This window comes from Bufo gargarizans, chromosome 3 (assembly GCF_014858855.1).
Source record: "Bufo gargarizans isolate SCDJY-AF-19 chromosome 3, ASM1485885v1, whole genome shotgun sequence".
Lineage (NCBI taxonomy): Eukaryota > Metazoa > Chordata > Amphibia > Anura > Bufonidae > Bufo > Bufo gargarizans.
This window is the reverse complement of record NC_058082.1, coordinates 48,231,982-48,252,395: the sequence shown is the minus strand read 5'-3', so window position 1 is coordinate 48,252,395 and position 20,414 is coordinate 48,231,982. Positions and strand designations below refer to the sequence as shown.

At 44.4% G+C, this 20,414-nt stretch overlaps 1 protein-coding gene across 2 annotated transcripts in view; it reads left to right on the top strand.

The window, feature by feature from the left end:
- Positions 1–20,414, top strand: part of DYNC2H1 (dynein cytoplasmic 2 heavy chain 1) — a 478,712-nt gene that overhangs the window by 326,706 nt on the left and 131,592 nt on the right. For both annotated transcript variants that reach the window (XM_044284009.1, XM_044284008.1), the window contains 5 exons: positions 2,615–2,725; positions 9,692–9,847; positions 11,941–12,016; positions 14,877–15,076; positions 16,403–16,507. In XM_044284009.1, coding sequence (XP_044139944.1) covers positions 2,615–2,725; positions 9,692–9,847; positions 11,941–12,016; positions 14,877–15,076; positions 16,403–16,507 — 648 coding nt within the window. The remainder of the gene's footprint in view (positions 1–2,614; positions 2,726–9,691; positions 9,848–11,940; positions 12,017–14,876; positions 15,077–16,402; positions 16,508–20,414) is intronic.

The following is a 20,414-nucleotide window of genomic DNA, read 5'->3' as shown; positions in this document are numbered from 1 at the left end:
ATTATACACTGCTTGGATCCAGGGGTTAAGACCACCCTGCAATCTAGCAGTGGTGGTCGTGTTTGCACACTATAGGAAAAAGCCGTGGCCTCTCTGGTTTCCTGGACCATGGGAGTGCACATAGGCTGGCACTTTTTCCTATAGTGTGCAAGCAGGACCACTGCTGATGGATTACAGGGTGGTCGTAACCCCTGGATACAAGCCGTGTATAATGTGATGGGAAAATTTAACGAAGACAGCAAAGGCGGCAATATGGGCAATCACAATACATTACTAAGTGCCTTGCATTAACTTTCTCTACATGATAAATGCCATTTGCTTAAGTGAGTCAACCCTTTTAACCCCTTAATAACGGTACCCCTTCAGCCCGCTCCTGTCAGGTAGAAAGGACAGCAGAATCGGCTGATAGTGCTCTTTATGTAAGCCCCACATAAGTGAATAGGAGTTATGGAAAATGGCGTAACACATCAAACTGTACTATTACCGCATCTCACATGTGACAGAAGCAGCCTAGCTCACTGTGCTAAACTGTGTTCATAACTCCCATTCACATGTATGGGAATTACAGAGCCGGTCTGCTCGTCTGATGCCGGCTAATGAATGGAATGTTTAACGGCTGTTTCAGTAACTCCCATAGAAGTGAATGGCAACTGCTGTGCGTCCACCCTTCATTCAGTCCCCACCTGGATATGGCAGCCCAGAACCCTCGTTCTCCACATAGGTGAGGGTCCTAAAAATGGGACCTGCAACTTTCAGGATAAAGTACCCAGATAAATTTGCATCTGAACAATCTACCAGCTGTTTTTTTAGGTCCAATTTATGGGTGCATATACAATAGTGTATAATTGCATAATTAGTTTTAATATGTTTATTTTATTTAGTTTTTAAGCATTTTTAGTTACAGCATTTTTATAGCATAGAACATACATACTGTATGACACTCCATAACTACAAGCTGTTAGGGTAGGGATGCTCAACCTGCGGTCCTCTAGCTGTTGTAAAACTACAACTCCCAGCATGCCTGGACAGCTCACAGCTATTAGAGCATGCTGGGAGTTGTAGTTTTGCAACAGCTGGAGGGCCGCAGGTTGAGCATCCCTGTTTTAGGGGATACCTAAGGTTTTATACTCCCTTCCGGTTTGTCGATAGTACGTCTTCTGTGTGTCTGTCTATAAATGTTGAAGTCACAGATGTGACTGCTGTCCCGGTCTGTCCTGCACTTTGATGATGCAGTAAAAGATTGCACTTCCCTGTCTCTGTAAGTTATCTAGGCATAAAGAGGGCCACCCCCTGTACTGTATGCCCCTATAAATGATACAGATGGCGGCTGTGTTGCCCCCTACTTCTCTCTGGTTCATGTAGGCACAGGTAGCATGTCCTCTCTCACAGTAACTATATATGTGCAAATACTGCCCCAGTCTGTCCCTGTGTGGAGTGTGTCCCTGTCTTGCTGCAGATAGTATGTGTTCCATGTATATTATATGTGTGTATATATATATATATATATATATATTTTAGCAGAAGGACCTGGCTTCGCACTGGTATATTTCATTTAATGTGTGTGCTGTTAAAAGATATCGACAGTATCCCCCATAACGTGACCTCCACAGCACCCCACCCCTTAGCACTGACACCCCCACCTCCTTAAAACCGGACCTCCACAGCAGCCCACTCCCCTTAACTTTGACTTTCACAGCAGCCTGCCCCTTGACAGTGACCTCCACAGGGGCCCGCCCCCTTAAGTGACCTCTACAGCACCCCGCCCCTTAACTGTGACTTTCACCATTCCCTGCCCCTTTAACAGAGACCTCCACAGCACCTGTCCCTTTAACAGTGATTGCCACAGTACCCCGCTCCCTTAGCAGTGACCCACAGTACCCTGCTCCCTTAACAGTGACCCACAGTACCCTGCTCCCTTAACAGCTACCACCACAGCAGCTGCCCCTTTAATAGTGGCTGCCACAGTCCCCTGCCCTCTTAACAGTGACCTCCACAGTGCCCGCCCCTTTTACAGTGACCTCCACAGTGCCCGCCCCTTTAAAAGTGACCTCCACAGTGCCCACCCCTTTAAAAGTGACCTCCACAGTGCCCGCCCCTTTAACAGTGACCTCCACAGTGCCCGCCCCTTTAACAGTGACCTCCACAGTGCCCGCCCCTTTAACAGTGACCTCCACAGTGCCCGCCCCTTTAACAGTGACCTCCACAGCGCCCGCCCCTTTAACAGTGACCTCCACAGCGCCCGCCCCTTTAACAGTGACCTCCACAGTGCCAGCCCCTTTAACAGTGACCTCCATAGTGCCCGCCTCTTTAACAATGACTTCCACAGCACCCGCCCCTTTAACGGTGACCTCCACAGCGCCCACCCCTTTAACAGTGACCTCCACAGCGCCCGCCCCTTTAACAGTGACCTCCACAGTGCCCGCCCCTTTAACAGTGACCTCCACAGTGCCCGCCCCTTTAACAGTGACCTACACAGCGCCTGCCCCTTTAACAGTGACCTTCACAGTGCCCGCCCCTTTAACAGTGACCTCCACAGCGGCCTGATAGTTTATATAGCTATATATACATGTTCATTGTGCACAGACTAAGGACCTTTTTTTCTATCATTCAACAGGAATTAAACACTCTGCAACCAAAATCGACTTTCCGTCTCTGGCTTACTGCAGAAGTGCACCCAAAATTTACACCAATACTATTGCAGTCCAGTCTAAAGATAACCTATGAGGTAAAGCTGTTATTAAAGCACTCTTGTTTTTTAGGTAAAGTTTATTTAAATTTTCTTCAACCTATAGTTTAATAATTTTCTCGACATGCTCAACCTCTTTTCTCAAGATATTTTCTGCAAAAACTGCATGCAAATTCAAGTTTTATGTATATGTTAGAGGTTGAGAGCGCGTGTTGGGTTTCACCTCTACACCATTGAATGACATGCTAATTCTGCAGGTCTGTACGATTACAGCGATACCAAATGTATATCTGTTGTGGTATACTACTTTTACAAAATTAAAGTTAAAAGGATCTTATCAGTAGTAATAAGTCAGAGCTATTATTTCTTGAAGATGTTTCACTTGGCATCTGACTGGCTGCATGCGGGAGAATTCTTGTACAAGCCATTGTGAGAAAGCCAGTTGGACACGGTAAAATTCTCATAAAGTCATTTTAATTGAGAAAGTCCGTTAGATCCTGGAGAATTCTCTTACAAGTCGTTCTAATTGAAAAAAAGCCAGTCGTATGCGGGAGAATTGTTGTACAAGCCGTTCTAATTGAGAAATAATAATAATCTTTATTTATATAGCACCACAATATTCCGCAGTGCTTTAAATAAGGGGGTTCGGGTACAAAGTCATAAAATAACTTATCAGCAAACAAGTTAACAATTAAAACAACATGAATGAGGGTCCCAAGAGCTTGCAATCTATGAGAAGATAGGAGTGACACAAAAGGTAACAAGTGCTTGTTTTGTACAATGGTCCAGCCGTCTTAACACAAAAGGGGAGTACATCTAACGTGGCATGAGCCGTCACCAGCTGATATCTGTAGTGCTTCTGAGTGCAGGGGGTGTGGTAGATATCTGATGATGAATCAGGTTCAGAAGAATGATTCTGAAGGGGGTGAATGGAGGAGAATTAGATTAGGGGATGTAGTAGGGTAACCTGAAAAGATGTGCTTATAGGGAACCCTTAAAACTATGGTTGTTCGGAATTAACCCAATTGCTTGGAGTAGGGTGTTCCAGAGAACTGGTGCAGCTCGAGAGAAGTCTTGGAGACAGGAATTAGAGGTTCGGATTATGGTGGATGTTGTAAGTCATTGGCTGAATGGAGGGCATGGGTAGGATGGTAGACAGAAATGAGGAAAGAGATGTAGGGGGTGCAGGACTGTGGAGAGCTCTGTGGGTGGCAATGAGCATGGGCAATCAGTGCAATGATTGGCACAGGGAGGAGGCATCAGTAGCGGTTAGACAGATAGATGAGCCTGACTGCTGCTTCCAGGATAGATTAGAGAGGAGAGTCTGGTGAGGGGGAGGCCAATTAATAGTCAGCTACAGTAATCAAGGCGGGAATAGATCAGGGCAAGAATGTTTTTGTTTCCACAGTAAAAAAGGGGCAGATTCTAGAGATGATTGAGTAGTGTTGAGCGAACTTGTGTTTTAAATTTGGCGTCTAAAGTTCGGGTTCGGGTTATCGAAGAATCCCGTTATGGATTCTAAATTCCGTTATGGTCTGTGGTAGCGGAATACATAACGGGATACTTTGATAACCCGAACTTTAGACGCCGAAATTAAAACACAAGTTTGCTCAACACTAATTATGAGGTGTGGGGGGCATGAATTTGAATATAGGGGGGGGGGGTAAAGGAAAGATCAGTGTGAAACATAACGGGCGTGCTGCCTTGACATTCTGCTAGTGCCACACACTGAGATGGAGATATCAGGTTTAGGTAGATGGGGAAAACGCCAGTAGTTCAGTTTTGGAAAGATTCAGTTTCAGATAGAGAGAGGACGTGATGTTAGAGACAGCGGACAGACCGTTCTGTAGTACGGCAGGGGTGATGCCACGGGAAGAAGTATATAGTTAGGTGTCGTCGGCATAGAGATGATACTGGAAACCAAAGAGGAGAGGACCTAGGACTGAACGCTGAGGAACCCTAACAGCAAGAGAGAGAGGAGAGGGAGTAATACACTGAAGGACAGCCAGAGAGATAGGAAGAAAACCAAGGGAGAACGGTGACCTTAATGCCGATAGATTGGAGCATGGTGAGGAGGTGCTGGTGGTCTACAGTGTCAAATGCAGCAGTGAGATCGGGGAGAATTGGTAAAGAGTAGAAAGTAAGTCGGATGCAGGAGAATTGTCGTACAAGTCGTTCAAATTGCGAAAGCCTGTCAGATGACGAGCTAAACGTCTTCAAGAAGAAGTACAAGTTCAGTTGTTCTGACCTATTACTACTGATATACCATGACCTGGATGAATGAGAACCATCACAGACTTAAAGGGGTCTTTTTAATATTTGTGTATTTTTTTTATTTTTTTACAATTTTAATAAAGTTTTTCTTTCGGCACCTGCTTTTTACTGTAATGTACATTTATCTCGCATGTCGGGAAGAGGTTAAAGTGTATTTTTTGGGAGTTAAATATTGATAAATTATCCGAAGACCCCCACTATTTACCTGATGAAAGGGTCTGCAGCTCTCAGATGAGCGCCGCGTCCTCTTCCTTGCCTATGGTGTCAAGTCCATCGATCACATGGCCCCTGTATGCAGCTCCCTTCCAGTCATATGAATGGGATTGAGCTGGAATACCAAGCACAACGGCTATACAATGTACTGTGCTGTGCCTGGTATACGCTGTAGAGGCCACACTGCTCATCCCATTGCGGTGGCCCCTTCCAACAGTTGATTGGTGGGGGTACCAGGAGTTGGACCCAAACAATCAGATATTGATGATCTAGGATTGGTCATCAATATTTAAGTCTGGGAAAACCCCTTTACGGATCTGATATGGAGTCTATTTATTTAGGGCGTCGGACGTGTATTTATTTTGGGGTCTAAATGTAGTTATTTAGGGGTGCTGGATGTTGTATAGAATGACAGTATATGGAAGCAAACAAGTCAGAGGGGTGGGAGGTACACTCACAAACATTTTCACTGTGCCCACCAATGTGTTAAAACTGCCAGGTTTTTGTATAGGTACCTCAGGGCAGTACCCAGTTGAGACAGTGACAGGTCATTGAGGGAAGGTACATTTCTCCTAGAATCCTGTCATGTGTGTCATAGGCTCCAAGGAATGTGTAGATGGTAATGGAAAACTCAGACAATCCAAGAACTGGCTAGTTGGGAAAACTAGAGAAAAGGGTCCTAGAGCTGGATTGGGGAAGAGTAGGGTGGGCTCCCAATCCCTAGTCTCCTGTTTAATTAGCTGCAGCAAATGCACAAGAAGGAGCAGACCCAGCGCCGGAGCCCCCAGTCATGGTAGGGGTCTGACCTCTAAGCCTTGGACATTGCATACTGTCTGTAATGACAAGTGTCCTTGTATCTCCAGTGCCAGGTAGGAAGACCCCTGCTGTAGTCGGGGACTATACCTGTTCAGTTAGTGCTCAGACCAGCAGGTTTGGTTTTTCTGTTGTTGCCTGAAGCGTAAAAGGCTTTATGTTAGTAACTAGGCTTGAGCCAATGGAGCTTCAGATCATAGACCCAAAGTCGATTAGTTAAAAAACGTTGTTTGTAATGAAGGGCTTCTGTCACCCCCCAAATTAAAATCCTTATACTGCGATTTTTCAATATATAGGGCTCTTAGCCTTTTCTGTTGGCTAGTTTCTTTAAAAACTGCACTTTTATAATATGTAAATTACCTCTCTACCAGCAAGTAGGGCAGTTACTTGCTGGTAGCCGCCACATCCTCCTTTAAAAAAAACGCCCCCTCCTCCTGCTGATTGACAGGGCCAGGGAGCGCTCTCCTCCTCCGACTGGCCCTGTCTGCAATTCAAATCCCGCGCCCGCACCTCGTTCGGCGCAAGCGCTCTGAGAGAAGGACGCTCGCTTCCTCAGCACTTCCTCAGTGCGCCTGCGCTGATGACGTCTTCTCTTTCGGGTTTAGAGGTGACGTCATCGGCGCAGGCGCACTGAGGGAGTGCTGAGGAAGCGAGCGTGCCTTCTCTCAGAGCGCCTGCGGCGAATGAGGTGCAGGCGCAGGATTTGAATTGCAGACAGGGCCAGTCGGAGGAGTAGACGCCCTACTTGCTGGTAGAGAGTTAATTTACATATTATAAAAGTGCCGTTTTTAAATAAACTAAGCCAACAGAAAAGGGTAAGAGCCCTATATATTGAAAAATCGCAGTATAAGGATTTTAATTAGCCTTTTGGGGGGTGACAGAAGAAGCCCTTTAAAAAGGGCTCCGTGTAGGCAAAATTTGTTTTGATCGAAGTCACGTGAGACTTCGGTGAATTACTACTGTATCTGTGTTTTTTTTGTAAATCAGTGTTTTTTTTAAAATAATTTTAAAATCGGAATCCAAAGTGGGCTTTAGTACCGCGGTGCCCACCAGTACCAAATTCCACTTCAGATTCCTATTTTTAAATGTTTTGAAAAACGCAGATAAGAATACCGTAGTCATTTACCGAACTCTTGCGCAACTTTAGCCGAGACGAAGTTTGGCTACACAGAGCCTGTACATTTTAATGCTGTACGGAAACAAATCGACTCTATGATCCGAAGCTTCATCCGCTCAAGCCTATAAGTAACCTGCAGACACTGAAAATAAAATACAGGCGCGCACCGTTTGGACTTTTCCCGTTGTGTCCCTTTCAATATCTGTGGTAAAACCCTTAGATTATTCACCCACAAAAGCTCTCCTCCTCCTCGTTGAAAGCGCTGCAGCCTGGAGTGGCGAGCCTACAATAGACGTCTGCTCTGGAGGAGTCAAACATCTGAGGGCTCATAAATAAAGACACAACCACTAGAAAATCAGGCGGAGAGGCGCGGGGCTGTGTTAAGCAGCTGGTTACTTCTTCTCCGGCTGATAAGTGTTTAGAAGTGGGTCTCTTACATAACGCGTCTATTCAGGGCACAAAATACAGTTGTGTTCATCTCTGGGAAATGAAGGGCTTTGCATTTCATTTTTTATTTTATTTATTTTTTTGCTTAAGTATTATACTGTATTTATGACAAATTGCAGCTTGTTACATTGGACACAGTATAGCTTTAGCAAAAAGCCTATAATTGTATTCACTTCAAAGCGGCTTTAGAATGCTAGTCAGATAAAATATACCGTCAGTGTATGTTTAATGCTGCAGATCTGGAGGAGTGCGCAAACCTAGGAGTGGTGAATTGCCCAGGAATATACAGCAAATACCAATCTATCTAATATCTGTCTATTATCTATCTCATATCTATATATCTGATATATATCTATATATCTCATATCTATCTATCGCAGTGATGGCTAACCTGTTACAGACCAGGTGCCCAAACTGTAACCCAAAACCCTCATATTTATCGCAAAGTGCCAACACGGCAATTTAACCTGAATACTACAGTCCAATATGGTATATATTCCATGTACTTTATAATTCAGCAATAATAGCCTGCCTACATTTGATGCGCTGCCTGTGCTGTTCATAGTGCGCCCGGCGCTGATGAATGGCAGGAAAAGTCTAGGGCATATTGGTACACCATAGACTTTTTCCAGGGTGTGGGTGCCCACAGAAAGGGCTCCGAGTGCCGCCTCTGGCACCCGTGCCATAGGTTCGCCATCACTGATCTATCGGATATATATCTCATATCTATGTATCTCCTATATTTTCAGGATAGGCATCATTATCAGATGGGTGGAGGTCCGACTCATATCTACCTATCTATCTATCTATCTATCTATCTATCTATCTATCTGCCTATTACTTATCCATGTATCTCTCTCCTTTGAACGCTGCAGACTCCTTATTGTTTGCCTTGAGCCGTCTACCTGTACGCTGTCTACTTAGGAGCAGTGATGCGGCGTATTTCAGCTTTTCCCCATGGGGGGAGATGTTATGTACATGGGACTGTATGATGGGGCTGGGGGCAGATGTGATGTACATGGGACTGTATGATGGGGCTGGGGGCAGATGGGATGTACATGGGACTGTATGATGGGGCTGGGGGCAGATGTGATGTACATGGGACTGTATGATGGGGCTGGGGGCAGATGGGATGTACATGGGACTGTATGATGGGGCTGGGGGCAGATGGGATGTACATGGGACTGTATGATGGGGCTGGGGGCAGATGTGATGTACATGGGACTGTCTGATGGGGCTGGGGGCAGATGTGATGTACATGGGACTGTATGATGGGGCTGGGGGCAGATGTGATGTACATGGGACTGTATGATGAGGCTGGGGGCAGATGTGATGTACATGGGACTGTATGATCGGGCTTAGGGCAGATGTGATGTACAGGGGACTTTATGATGGGGCTGGGGGAGGGAGATGTGATTTATATCGGACTGTATGTTGGAGGAGGAGTGATGTTATTTACATGGGACTGTGTGTTGGAGGAGGCTGGAGGAAGGGAGCAATTTTATTTACATGGGACTGTGCATTGGAGGAGGCTGAAGGGATCGAGTGATTTTTATTTTTACGTGGAACAGTGCGTTGGAGGAGGAAGGAGTGATTTTATTTACATGGTACTGCAGTGAAGGAGGCTGGAGGGAGTGATATTATTTACATGGGGCTGTGCGTTGGAGGAGGAGGTGAGGGAGGTGAAAAAATGTTGCTAGAGAGAGTAGAAATAAGGAAGTTTATAGTTTTGTACATAAAAACAAACTCTGTATGCTCCCTGGAGCACTAGGCTGTGAAGGATGATGTGCGCAGAGCCATTTTGCGGAGTTGGTGTAGTAGGCGGGGAGGAGCAGTAGGGGGCGTGGAACAGCGCTTCTGGGAGGGGCAGTGGGCGGATGCTGAGAGAGCGGCTTCATCACTGCTGACACTCCCACAGCTAGGATGAGATGGAGCAGGAAGTGGAGGCTACATGGGAGAAATGAGAAAAGTTCTGCTTGATCAAAACCTGTTTACAGGCACTCAGCTTCAGTCTGTCATATTATACTGTAAGCCACTGTAGCGATATATTTTTTATTTTTATAGACCCGGATAACCCCTTTAAGGTGAGAGGTGAGCAGAAATTGCTTCTTTCTATAATTGTATGAGTTTCTGTTTTTCAGGCTCCTCCTGGATTGAAGAAGAATCTGTTAAGAACTTATGAATCATGGACGCCAGAGCAAATTGGCAAGGGAGGGCTCGCATCTCGGGCACAAGCTTTATTTAACCTGGCATGGTTTCATGCAGTGTGTCAAGAAAGGAGGAACTACATCCCTCAGGTGAGCAAGTGCACATTTGCCACTTTGCAGATGGTCTTGATGAACGCATCCTACCATCTTGTATATACAGCTGCTAGGCTGATCTCTGTGTATGGTGTGCGCTGGTCGTCCCATTATTTTTTATCCCAAAAGTCTAGGATTTAATGTATTATCATGCTTTCTGTTGCCTGATTTGGATGATCTAAAACAAGTCAGTGTGGAATGAAGAGGCATCTCGCTGTATAGCTTCCAGCGACCACCTCAGTACATGTAGATCCATGTCCTCAGATTGCGGTCACCCAGACTGGAAACCAAATGCTTCAGGCCCTGTAAAGATTATCTGAGGCTCCTTAAAGTAGTACTCCCATAAAAAATGTTTATTCTCTGACCTGTCAGGAAGGTACACGATGTAAACTGTAGTAAAGGTAATCTTCTCATCAGTGACTGTCTTTGTGAGTTCTAACCTCCCTTCTATTCCTCAGCTGTGTCATGTGACCAACTCTCTCATCTCGTTCTGACACAGGACAGGAAGTCAGTTATTTCTCTATTCATTCCTATGAGATTGACATTGAGGCTCCCATAGAAATACAAAGAAAACTGGCTTCCTGTCATACATAAGATGCTGTGTTATTTGGAAAGTCACAGTGCTGGTCACATGACACAGCTGAGGATCAGGAGGGAGGTTATAACTCACAAATAGTCTCTGGTAAGAAGATTACCTTCACCACAGTTTACATCATGTACCTTTCTAACAGGTCAGAGAATAGATTTTTTTGTGGCAGTGCTTCTTTAAACTATATGGACAATGCTGCCACAGTGGAATTAGACTTTAAAGGGGCGTTCCTTTCTTCGACATATAAGACATATGCATCGGATATGTCGTATATGTTTCATAGATGCAGAAGCAGTCGAACCGTAACTCCCATAGAAGAGAATAGAGAGCCTCCTGTCCATAAATTCTCCACCCAAATGTGATGGCCATTGGAATTGAGGTAGGTAGGATAACTGGGGTGGGACTTGCATCTATCAGGCGTTTATAGCATCCCACCTAAAGTGTGTAAGATAGGTGTACCCTTTTACTTTCTTATTCCATGAAAGCATTGCATTTATATTGTTGGAATGTGTCTTGAATGGATATAAGATTCTCAAGAATAACCTTTCATCAGTAACACCTTGCAGTAAGTTCCTCATGTATTTTATTAAACTTAAATTCAATTTTAACCTCGGAGATTATTTAGTTTTTATCCTTTTTATTCAGCTCTGAGCTGCAATCATGCTAATGTATTCCGAGTCCACATGACAATAAATTACTTAGCACCTCAACATTGTGAACCAACCTCATTTATCCTGCAGACCTTGCCTGACACCCAGGGTGAGGAGCGAGGTCCGGGAGGATTTACACTGCCCGCTTGTGAAGTCTATTATCGCATGCAGAGTTACCAGGGCTACAGATGCCTGCAGAGCCTGACTTACCCTGTAATCCCTTTTATGTATGATAACATTTAAGGGGAATCTGTCATCACACAGACCCCTTTAATCACTTAACGGGAATGTTTTATCAGAAAATAACCTATCGTTTCGCTCACTTCTTGGTCTGTACAGATCACTTTTTACCAGTCATCTAATTATCATTACAGGCAGGATTAGAATGACCGATATCACCTTATTTTACACATATATCTATATATATATGATATGTGACTTGAGAACAGACTGTGCAGTGCTTTAATAATGTGAAGCGTTAAAGGGTATTCCCGTAATGTTAAGTTATCTCCTACCCACAGGATAGAACTGTTAAATCAGTGGAAGTCCTACCACTGGGACCCCCACAGATCGAGAGAACCCCATTCATTTCTGTGGGAGTTTCAGAGAAAACCGGACACTGTACTCAGCTGAATGGAGCGACTGTGTTTAGGCCTGATGGGCCACTCCGTTCATTTCAAGGGGATCCACAGGGTACGAGGCCCCCATTCTCTTTGGGACCCCTGCTGATCTAATAGTTGTCCCCCATCCTGTGGATAAGGGATAAAATATAACCAGAATATGTATTTATTTATTTTTTTGGCTACAAAACCAAAGTTTCGTCATATTTACCAGAAATATTTTATTCCTAGGGCTGGACTAAATTCTATGAATTCTCTCTGTCGGACCTGCGTGCCGCTTATGAAATTATCGATCGTCTTTTTGAAGGTGGGTTGTAGCAGCTGTTGTGTAATGCATGTTTTACAAATGGAAATACCACGAGAACTCATCTGTGCGTCTCTTCATGTAGAATATGCAGTGATCATTCATGGTTTGTTCTAAGGTGGGATTCATGCTGTTTTTTGAGCTATAGGCAGGTGTGTGGGTATACTTTGCTTCCTCTTGGATCCGTTCCTGTGTTTAGCTAAAAATAAAACACAAAACTGCCACATGTGATTCCAGCCCAGTATATTGCGGTATCTGATGATTGACATTTATAATATATACAAAGTATATTTATTTATTTTACTCGCATATATAGCGCTGACATAATCTGCGGCGCTTTACAGAGATTAGCATCAAGCTGTCCCCAATGGGGCTCACAATCTAAGGTCCCGATCAGTATGTCTTTGGAGTGTGGGAGGAATATATGCCCTGTATGATCTCATAGGTGGGATCAAATCACCAATACAGTATATGAAAGATTACAGCGTAATAAAGTATTCCTATCTTGCAAAGTGATGGCATATCACTAAGAAAAACTTGGAGGGGGTCTTTGAAGGGGAGGAAGGACTATGTCAGTGCTGCGGCCCTTTCATTCTCAGGATCGGTGGAGGTCCCAGAGGTCAGAGGCCCGCCGATCATAAAGTAACAGCATATCCAAATACCCCCCTCAATGCTGGGGCCCCTCTTATAGACGATACTTGCCCAGTCCCTGCATGGCCACCACTGCATCTACCCGTTGGGGGGGGGGAGAGCAATCAATAGCAGGCCGCGATGGTGACCAGCCTCCCCAGCATTGTGGGTGACTCTAGGGAGGCTGGTCGCTGTCGATGCCTGCTGTTGGCTGCTCCCCCCCGTCGCCGGATGCAACGGCGGCCATGCAGGGATCCGGAAGGACACGTGTGCCATGGACCGGGTAAGTATGATCTATAGGAGGGGCCACGGCATTGTGGGAGGTATTTGTACTATTGGATAACCTCTTTAAGGCAGGGATGCTCAACCTGCGGCCCTCCAGCTGTTGTAAAACTACAACTCCCATCATGCCCTGCTGTAGGCTGTCTGGGCATGCTGGGAGTTGTAGTTTTGCAACAGCTGGAGGGCCACAGGTTGGGCATCCCTGCTTTAAGGCATATTCTGCATGTCCTGATTAGGAGTTTCAGATGACCGTTGTGTGTACTATGTTAGCCATAGTGGTTGTCACCCGGCTTTTCTGGAAACAACTCTGACAGAAGACAATTTCCAAAGACCGGCTTTTTACCCCAGTCTTTGTTTCTCCTCTGTGCCACCGTAGGATTCACCTGATTTATGACGAGGTGTGCACCCTGTCCCAGCCCACGTCACTCCCTCGCCACTCCCAAAATATTGTTGCACAGGCGTTTAAGAAGTCCTTGAAGCTTTTTTACGCCAAAAATAGGCATAACACTCGTCATAAATAACCCGCAATGACATGTATATGTGATGGGCATTCATTTGATTTTATTGTGAAAGTGCCCAAATTTAAAGGGATTTAAACATTTTTAGGAATAGAAAATAAAAGCTTTTTTTTTTTTTTTTTTATTCCACTATTTCACTTTAGCATGATTCTAATTTTTATCAATATTAGCCCAGCCTCTGGACTGAAAAAAAGAATAATTGAATGTTTAGTTTATAAACTATATTTTAAATATAAAGTAAAAAAAAAAAATCTTTTGTCATTTTTACCAAACAAAACCCCCCAAAAAAAACACCTAACACACACCAAGAAATAACAACAAAATTGCTTTTTTCCATTCCCCCACCCTGAAATAATAATGAAAGTCTCATGTACCCCTAAATGGTGCTAGTGAAATCTAATCGTATTAATGAAAACAAAATCTTATTCTTTTAAAACCACCTGTTATATGACTACATCGAGTAGAACATAAATAGTATATCTCTTGGAACGCAGTTGTATAAAATAGCAGGACATGCTATTATTGTGCAAAAGTAGTAAACTAAAACTATACATATTTGTCTCCGCTGTAATCGTACAATAGCCGTAGCATGTTATAGAGCACAATAAACAGCCTTTGAAAAACACACAATAGGCCCAGTTAGTTATCCCCTTATCTAAAGGAGAAGTGTAAAACTAATTGATGGTGGGGGTCCAAACACTGTGACCCCCAATTTTCCAGAGAGTCCCTCCTGTCCTAATCGTCCGGCACGACTCGTCCGCTGTTCACTCTCCATGGAATTGGCAAAGAGAGTGAAAAATCATCCTTAAAGAGGTTATGCAGTGGTATAATATTGCTGACCTGTCCTCGATACGGCATTAATATCAGATCAGCGGGGGTCTGACTCCTGACACCGCCGCCTATCAGCTGTTTGAGGGGGTTTTAGCAATCGTACGAGCGCTGCGTCCTCTTCAGTTTTTACCTACACGCCATCTCCTTTGTAATGGTGGTGCAGTGTAATTACAGCTTCCTCTCCCTTTCACTGGGATGGGATGAGCAGTTGTGATTACACTGCACCGCCACTAGGAGGTGTGCAGGTCAATATTGAAGAGGACCCAGCACTCCACAAACAAATGCTGCGACCCCTTCATACAGCCGGGAGTCGGACACTCGCCGATCTTCTGTGGAGGACCTGTCCTGAGGATGTCAGCAATATTATACCACTGCACAACCCCTTTAAATTGGGAGGGGGATCGAGATTGTAATTTTAGACCATCGCCCATCCCAAATCGGCACAATTATCCATGGGCTGTGTGTTATTGCGGCTCCTTGCTATTTGTGATTGTTTTAATCCTGAACTGTCCCTCTAAGTCGTTCTGTTTAGCACAACCAGCTGTTTTATATGTTTACGATTTTTAGATATTAAATCTGGTACGCCATGTTCCTTTTTGCAGGTGGCAGAACCTTCCAGTGGGATTTTGTTAATGGTCTTTTAGAGAATGCAATTTATGGAGGACGAGTAGATAACTACTTTGATTTACGAGTTCTGCGCTCCTATCTGGAACAGTTCTTCAATGCTCATGCATCAGGGATGAGGGGAAACAAGATGACGTTCCCATTGTCCATCTCCTTGCCAAATTCCTGCAGCATAATGGTAAGATTTCTGATGCTTGGGTGGTTTAAGTAATCAGGAAAGATGGGGGTTCTGTGTCTGCAGTGAAAGCAGCAGATTTCCATCATCACCTATAAAACCGATCAAAAGAGCAATGTGTAATACCTTTTACATTAACCCTTTTGATTCCAGAGGGTGTTGGACATTTTGAACCTCTGATAGCCAGGCCGATGTATGCACCACGTACAAGTAAAACCTAAATTACACGTTAGCACGTTATGGCTCTTTATACGCACTGGCACCTTCATGCAATTTTGCAACAAAATTGAATTTTTTTATTAAAGACGGCCTAAAAACTGATATTAGGATGAGTTCCCATCGCTGTTGATAATTTTAGTAGTTCTGCTCTATTAGAGGAAAAACGACAATGGAAGTGCTAGATTTGACACAGAACTGACACAAACGGAACTGAACAGACTCTATTGGCTGCAATGGGGTCAGTTCAGTTTCAGATTGGCAACCAGTTTTTTCCCGGTTGCATGCAGGACTTCTTTTTTTTTTTTTTTTGACAGAATCTGCGATTGAGGGCCCAAACAGAGCCTCCAACACACATGTGAACAAGCCCTTTATACACAAAAATCTGGTTTTAAGCTAAAAATACTTTAAAAAGTTACAACTGATAAAAGAAGGGATTACACACCTTGAAAAGTAAGTGTGCCACCAAATCCCATATATTTCCTGATGAACCTAATGAGGGTGGTTGCCTTGATAGGTTGCTGCCAACCATGCCCACCTTCATGTAACGTTGTGGCACACAGGAATTACAAAAAAATCATCCAAAGAACTAGAGAGAGTCACACACAAAAACCACACAGGATCGGGACAGTATAAAATGTTGGTGTGACTTATTTGATCCAGACACTGGTAAACGTCTGGGTGGGGGCATCAGTAAATGGCCCAGCAGAGGGAGTGGTTAGGTGAGGGAGTGCTGGTCTTCTCACTGCTTTTCTGGAAAAAAGACTCCCATATGTATTCTCAGATTGAGGGGGTTGATAACATGCACAGTCATATTCTGGACCATCAGAGGTCAAAACGACACTCTTTTATGTAAGGTTAGATGTATTACTGCATAACAAGTTATATTTGTAATTTAGGAGTTTAGGAAATATGGGCAATAACCACATCTGCTCCAGGAAATAACTTATCAATGGTTCCCTGTATGACAACTATTTTCCAGTTAATGTCCGTTCCTTCATGTCAGTGGCATTACATATGTCATCAGTCATCTCGGTTCACATATGGCTTGTACGATCTACGATTAGGATCATTTACCGGTCACTCCTAATTCTCAGGTTTTGTTTCCTATAGGAGTACCGCAATGTGATTGAAGGCCTGCCTGAGGATGATAAGCCTGCTTTCTTTGGGCTTCCTGCTAATATTGCACGTTCTTCCCAGCGCATGATCAGTTCTCAGGTAATGTGCCAGTTTTGAGTCTGTTTCAACAATTGGATACATACGTACCACAGAGATGGGGTTGTACATGATGATTAAGAGGTGGCTCAGTGGTTAGCATGCTGAGGTTCTGGGTTTGTAACTGGCCAAGGACAAGATCTGTTCTCCCTGTGCGTGCATCACTTTCCTTCCACTCTAAAACATACCATTAGGTTAATTGGCTTTTTATGAAGTTGACCCCAAGGTGTTTCAAAGATATGGAAGGGACAGTTACTGATGTGAGTGATGACATGATGGGGAAACCACACAGACTATGCATGAATATAGAGAGAGGAGAGTACCCATGGAGTATTTGCAAGGGGGAGAGAAAATTGCACACTCCTCGCATCAATGTCTGCCAGCCCATGGAAAAACAGATCTCCCACGAACTGCAGAAGGAAAAATCAATCCAGGAAAACAAGCTGTGCTGATACATGGGAGCTAGTGAAATCAGCAGCATCCTGAACACACTGATCTCACATCCAGCATGTATTACTGGGAGGCATGACAGAAGTCTGAAACTAGCAGTGGGTTATAAACTGAATTTTAGGGGGTTCTGAAAATGAAAGAAGGAATGAAGATTGCAGACTGAAAGTTTAGTGAAGAGTTATGATATTTACTTACATGGTGTGGCGCTACCTGGTGTTCAAAGTGCAATGTGCACATCCAGCTGGGTGCTGCTGGTCAGCTTTCCACAGGGAAGAGACACATCTTTATTACAGTAGCTCCTTGACACTGAAAGCTATTTCTGTTGGCTGATCTGCATTGATCAGAGGGTCACTGTGCAGAGGTCTGTCTGTGGGGAGAGACTGAGCATGTGTGACCGGCAGCGGTAGGTGGAAATGCACCTCGCTATAGACTTCTAATGCAATATTCTGCTGCACTTTTGGCGCAGCGTCTTATCTTAAGCCCTCCTGTAAAACCATGCCCACTTTTCTCTAAGCCCACACTCTTTGGCGGAAAAAGTGTCTAAAACTTGTAATAAATGTGGTGTAAGGCATAAGTGCCAGAATTCTGCGCTATCTGCAGTATTGGAATAGGCCCCATAGCGAGAAGTCCTTTGTAATGTCATCCAAGCGCAATAAAAACGAGTGCAGGGAATGTAGGTTTTTAATTTCTTTTTTTTTTTAGATGTGACAGTTTTAGTTTTTTTTGGGATTATTTCGAAAGCAGTAAAATCGGCTGTCTGATAGTATTATCAAAAGAAAGTCCTGCAAGTTTAGCTGCTCTTCCGTCTCTCCGCAAGGTCACTGGGAAGCTCAGACGCTGCCTTTTCTCATGCTGTTTGTCGAGCGACTTTTTTTTTAAAGCCATTATCACTCTTAACTTATTATGGGATTTGCAGAGTGTGGCACAGAAGCCTTTAGCAATAGTCAACAGTTCTGAGTTATTGACCCTCCGAGAGAGACAAGGCATGAATATTAAACTCTGCCGAATCTCCCAGATCGGCTTTCTCTTTACACAGCAGCGTCATTTTGTCATATATTAACCTTTTATAAAGGGAAGCGTCTCTTCTTGGAAATTATATTTGTGGTAGGACTTTTGACCTTGATAATAGAATTTCCTTTCATAGACTACATGACAGCCAACACAGTGTGCGAAATCTGAATGCTGGTAACAGCATCAACACCGAGGTCCGTTTTATTTTGACCATGAAGACCATCCAGGTTTTTGCTACAGCAGACCCCTCGCATGTTAGCCTACACGTTGTGAATGTTGAATCTGTTCCTAAAGGGACATTAATGGTTAAAGGGGTTGCCTCATCAAAGACTTTGATGGCATATCACTAGGGTATGCCATCAATGTTAAGTAGGTGCGAGTCCCACCTCTGAGACCCGGGCCTATCTCCAGAACAGGCCCCCTAGAGTGAAGGAGAGAGCTCTGCTATTTTCAGAAGTCTTATAGAAATGAATGGAGAGGGCACCGTGCAAGCGCGACCACTTCTCCATTCACTTCTATGGGGCTGACATAGCCAAGCCAGCCCATTGGCACTTAAATGAATGGAAGGTGGCTGCTCTCCGCTCCCTTCTGGACTCCCAATCTGGAGATACCCTAGTGATACGCCACCCGATGAGATGAAGAAAGCACCTGCTGGTCAGTTTACACAGAGTGCAAAGCATCCACTAAGAGCCACCTCTGTCTCTCCTATCTTCTCTCTCCCCCTCTCTACTTCTCTATCTTCCACTTCTCTCCCCTCTCTCTTACCCCCCTCTCTCCTTCCCTTCCTCTTTACCTCTCTTCCCTTTGCCTTGCTCCCTTCCTCCATCTCTCTATTCCTCCCTTTCTCCTTCTCCCTCCCCCTTTTCTACCCTCTCTCCATTCTTCTCCTCCTCTCTCCCTTTCTCTCTCTCTTTCTCTCACTCTGTTTTCCTTCTTCTCTTACTTCCCCATTCTCTCTATCTCTCTTTTCCTCTTCCTTCCTCACTCTCTCCACCGACTCCTCTTTCCCTCTCCCTGTGTCCCTGCTTCTCCACTTTCCCCTCTCCTTCTGACTCCCCTCCACCTCATCCTCTCCCTCTGCTTTCCTCTCTACCTCTCTCTCCACATCCCCCCTTTTCTCCTTATCCCTCCCCCTTTTCTACCCTCTCTCCATTCCTTTCATCCTCTCTCCCTTTCTCTCTGCCTCCTTCTCCACCTCATCCTCTCCCTCTGCGCCTCTCTCCACATCCCTCTCTTTCTCCTCCTCTCAGTCCCTTCCCTCTCTTCCCTTTCCCCTGGTGGTGTTGCAGAGGAATTGAACATTTCTGGTTATAATATTCCATATTCCGCAGCGCTTTACAATTCAGAGGGTTCATGTACAAAACAAAAGATCACAACGTAACTGGCAAATATACAACTGGGACACCAGGAGTCAGGGCCCTGCTCGCAAGAGCTTCCAGGTTATCAGCAACACATGCAATAAAACCAGTCTTTATTTATTATTATATTTTTTTTTAAGGATTCTTCATCTGTTCCCGTTTAATCTGTGTGGAAACATTCCTGTAAGTGTTTAGTATCTCTGCAGCACCACTGCAAAATTACACCGCTCACAGTAAAATCAATGTGTTTGTGTAAAACAGGAGTGGTTGGTCCTCCAGACATTGAAGAGGACACAACGTTCACACATTTGCTTTGGCCCCATGAAACTGCTTATTGGTGAGGGTCACCGGAGCCGGACCTCCACCAATCTGATATTGATTACCTTTTCTGAGAGTAGGTCTTTAGTATCATGCAGTCAAGAAGGTGGAAAAACTGAGAAGACATGTACACACTCAAATCTTGCCCCCTTACCTCCCTTCATCTTGATTGTCAGCAGCAGAATTGCCAAAATCCAGCTTTTTCAACATCGTGTTCCACTTCTGGCGCATGCGCAGTGAAGCAAGGTCTACTTACCCTGACTGCAGCAGCTCTCTGCACATGCAACGGAGACTGTGAGCGCATCAGAAGAGGATTACAACAGCACATTCACAGGATTTTAGCAAAGCTTCTGCTGATGTACTCTGTCCTCAGAAACACCAGTCAAGATGGATGCGGTGGGATTTGAATGCAGTCAATTTGACTTGGCTTCTCAGCGTCTCCACCTCCTTAACAGCAAGCAGTTAATTTACATGACATGCAAGTAAGTGGATGTTACACTTACACCTGTTTGGGATACAAAACACTTTTCCAGAAAGTAGAGGCGCAGAACGGTCTGGTTGTGGTGGCATTTTGGGGGGTTAAAATGCTTCACTTTTAACTCAAAATTCCCTAATAGGGTATATGAAAATAGGTTTTCTCACACCTGTTTTTTAAAAAGTCAGAGTTTTCCAAAAATGTTTCTATATGTCATAGGGACATATCAAAGGCTTTGATCTGTGATGGTCTGAGTACTGAGACCCCTACCAATCACTAGAACGAGGGGAGAGAAGTG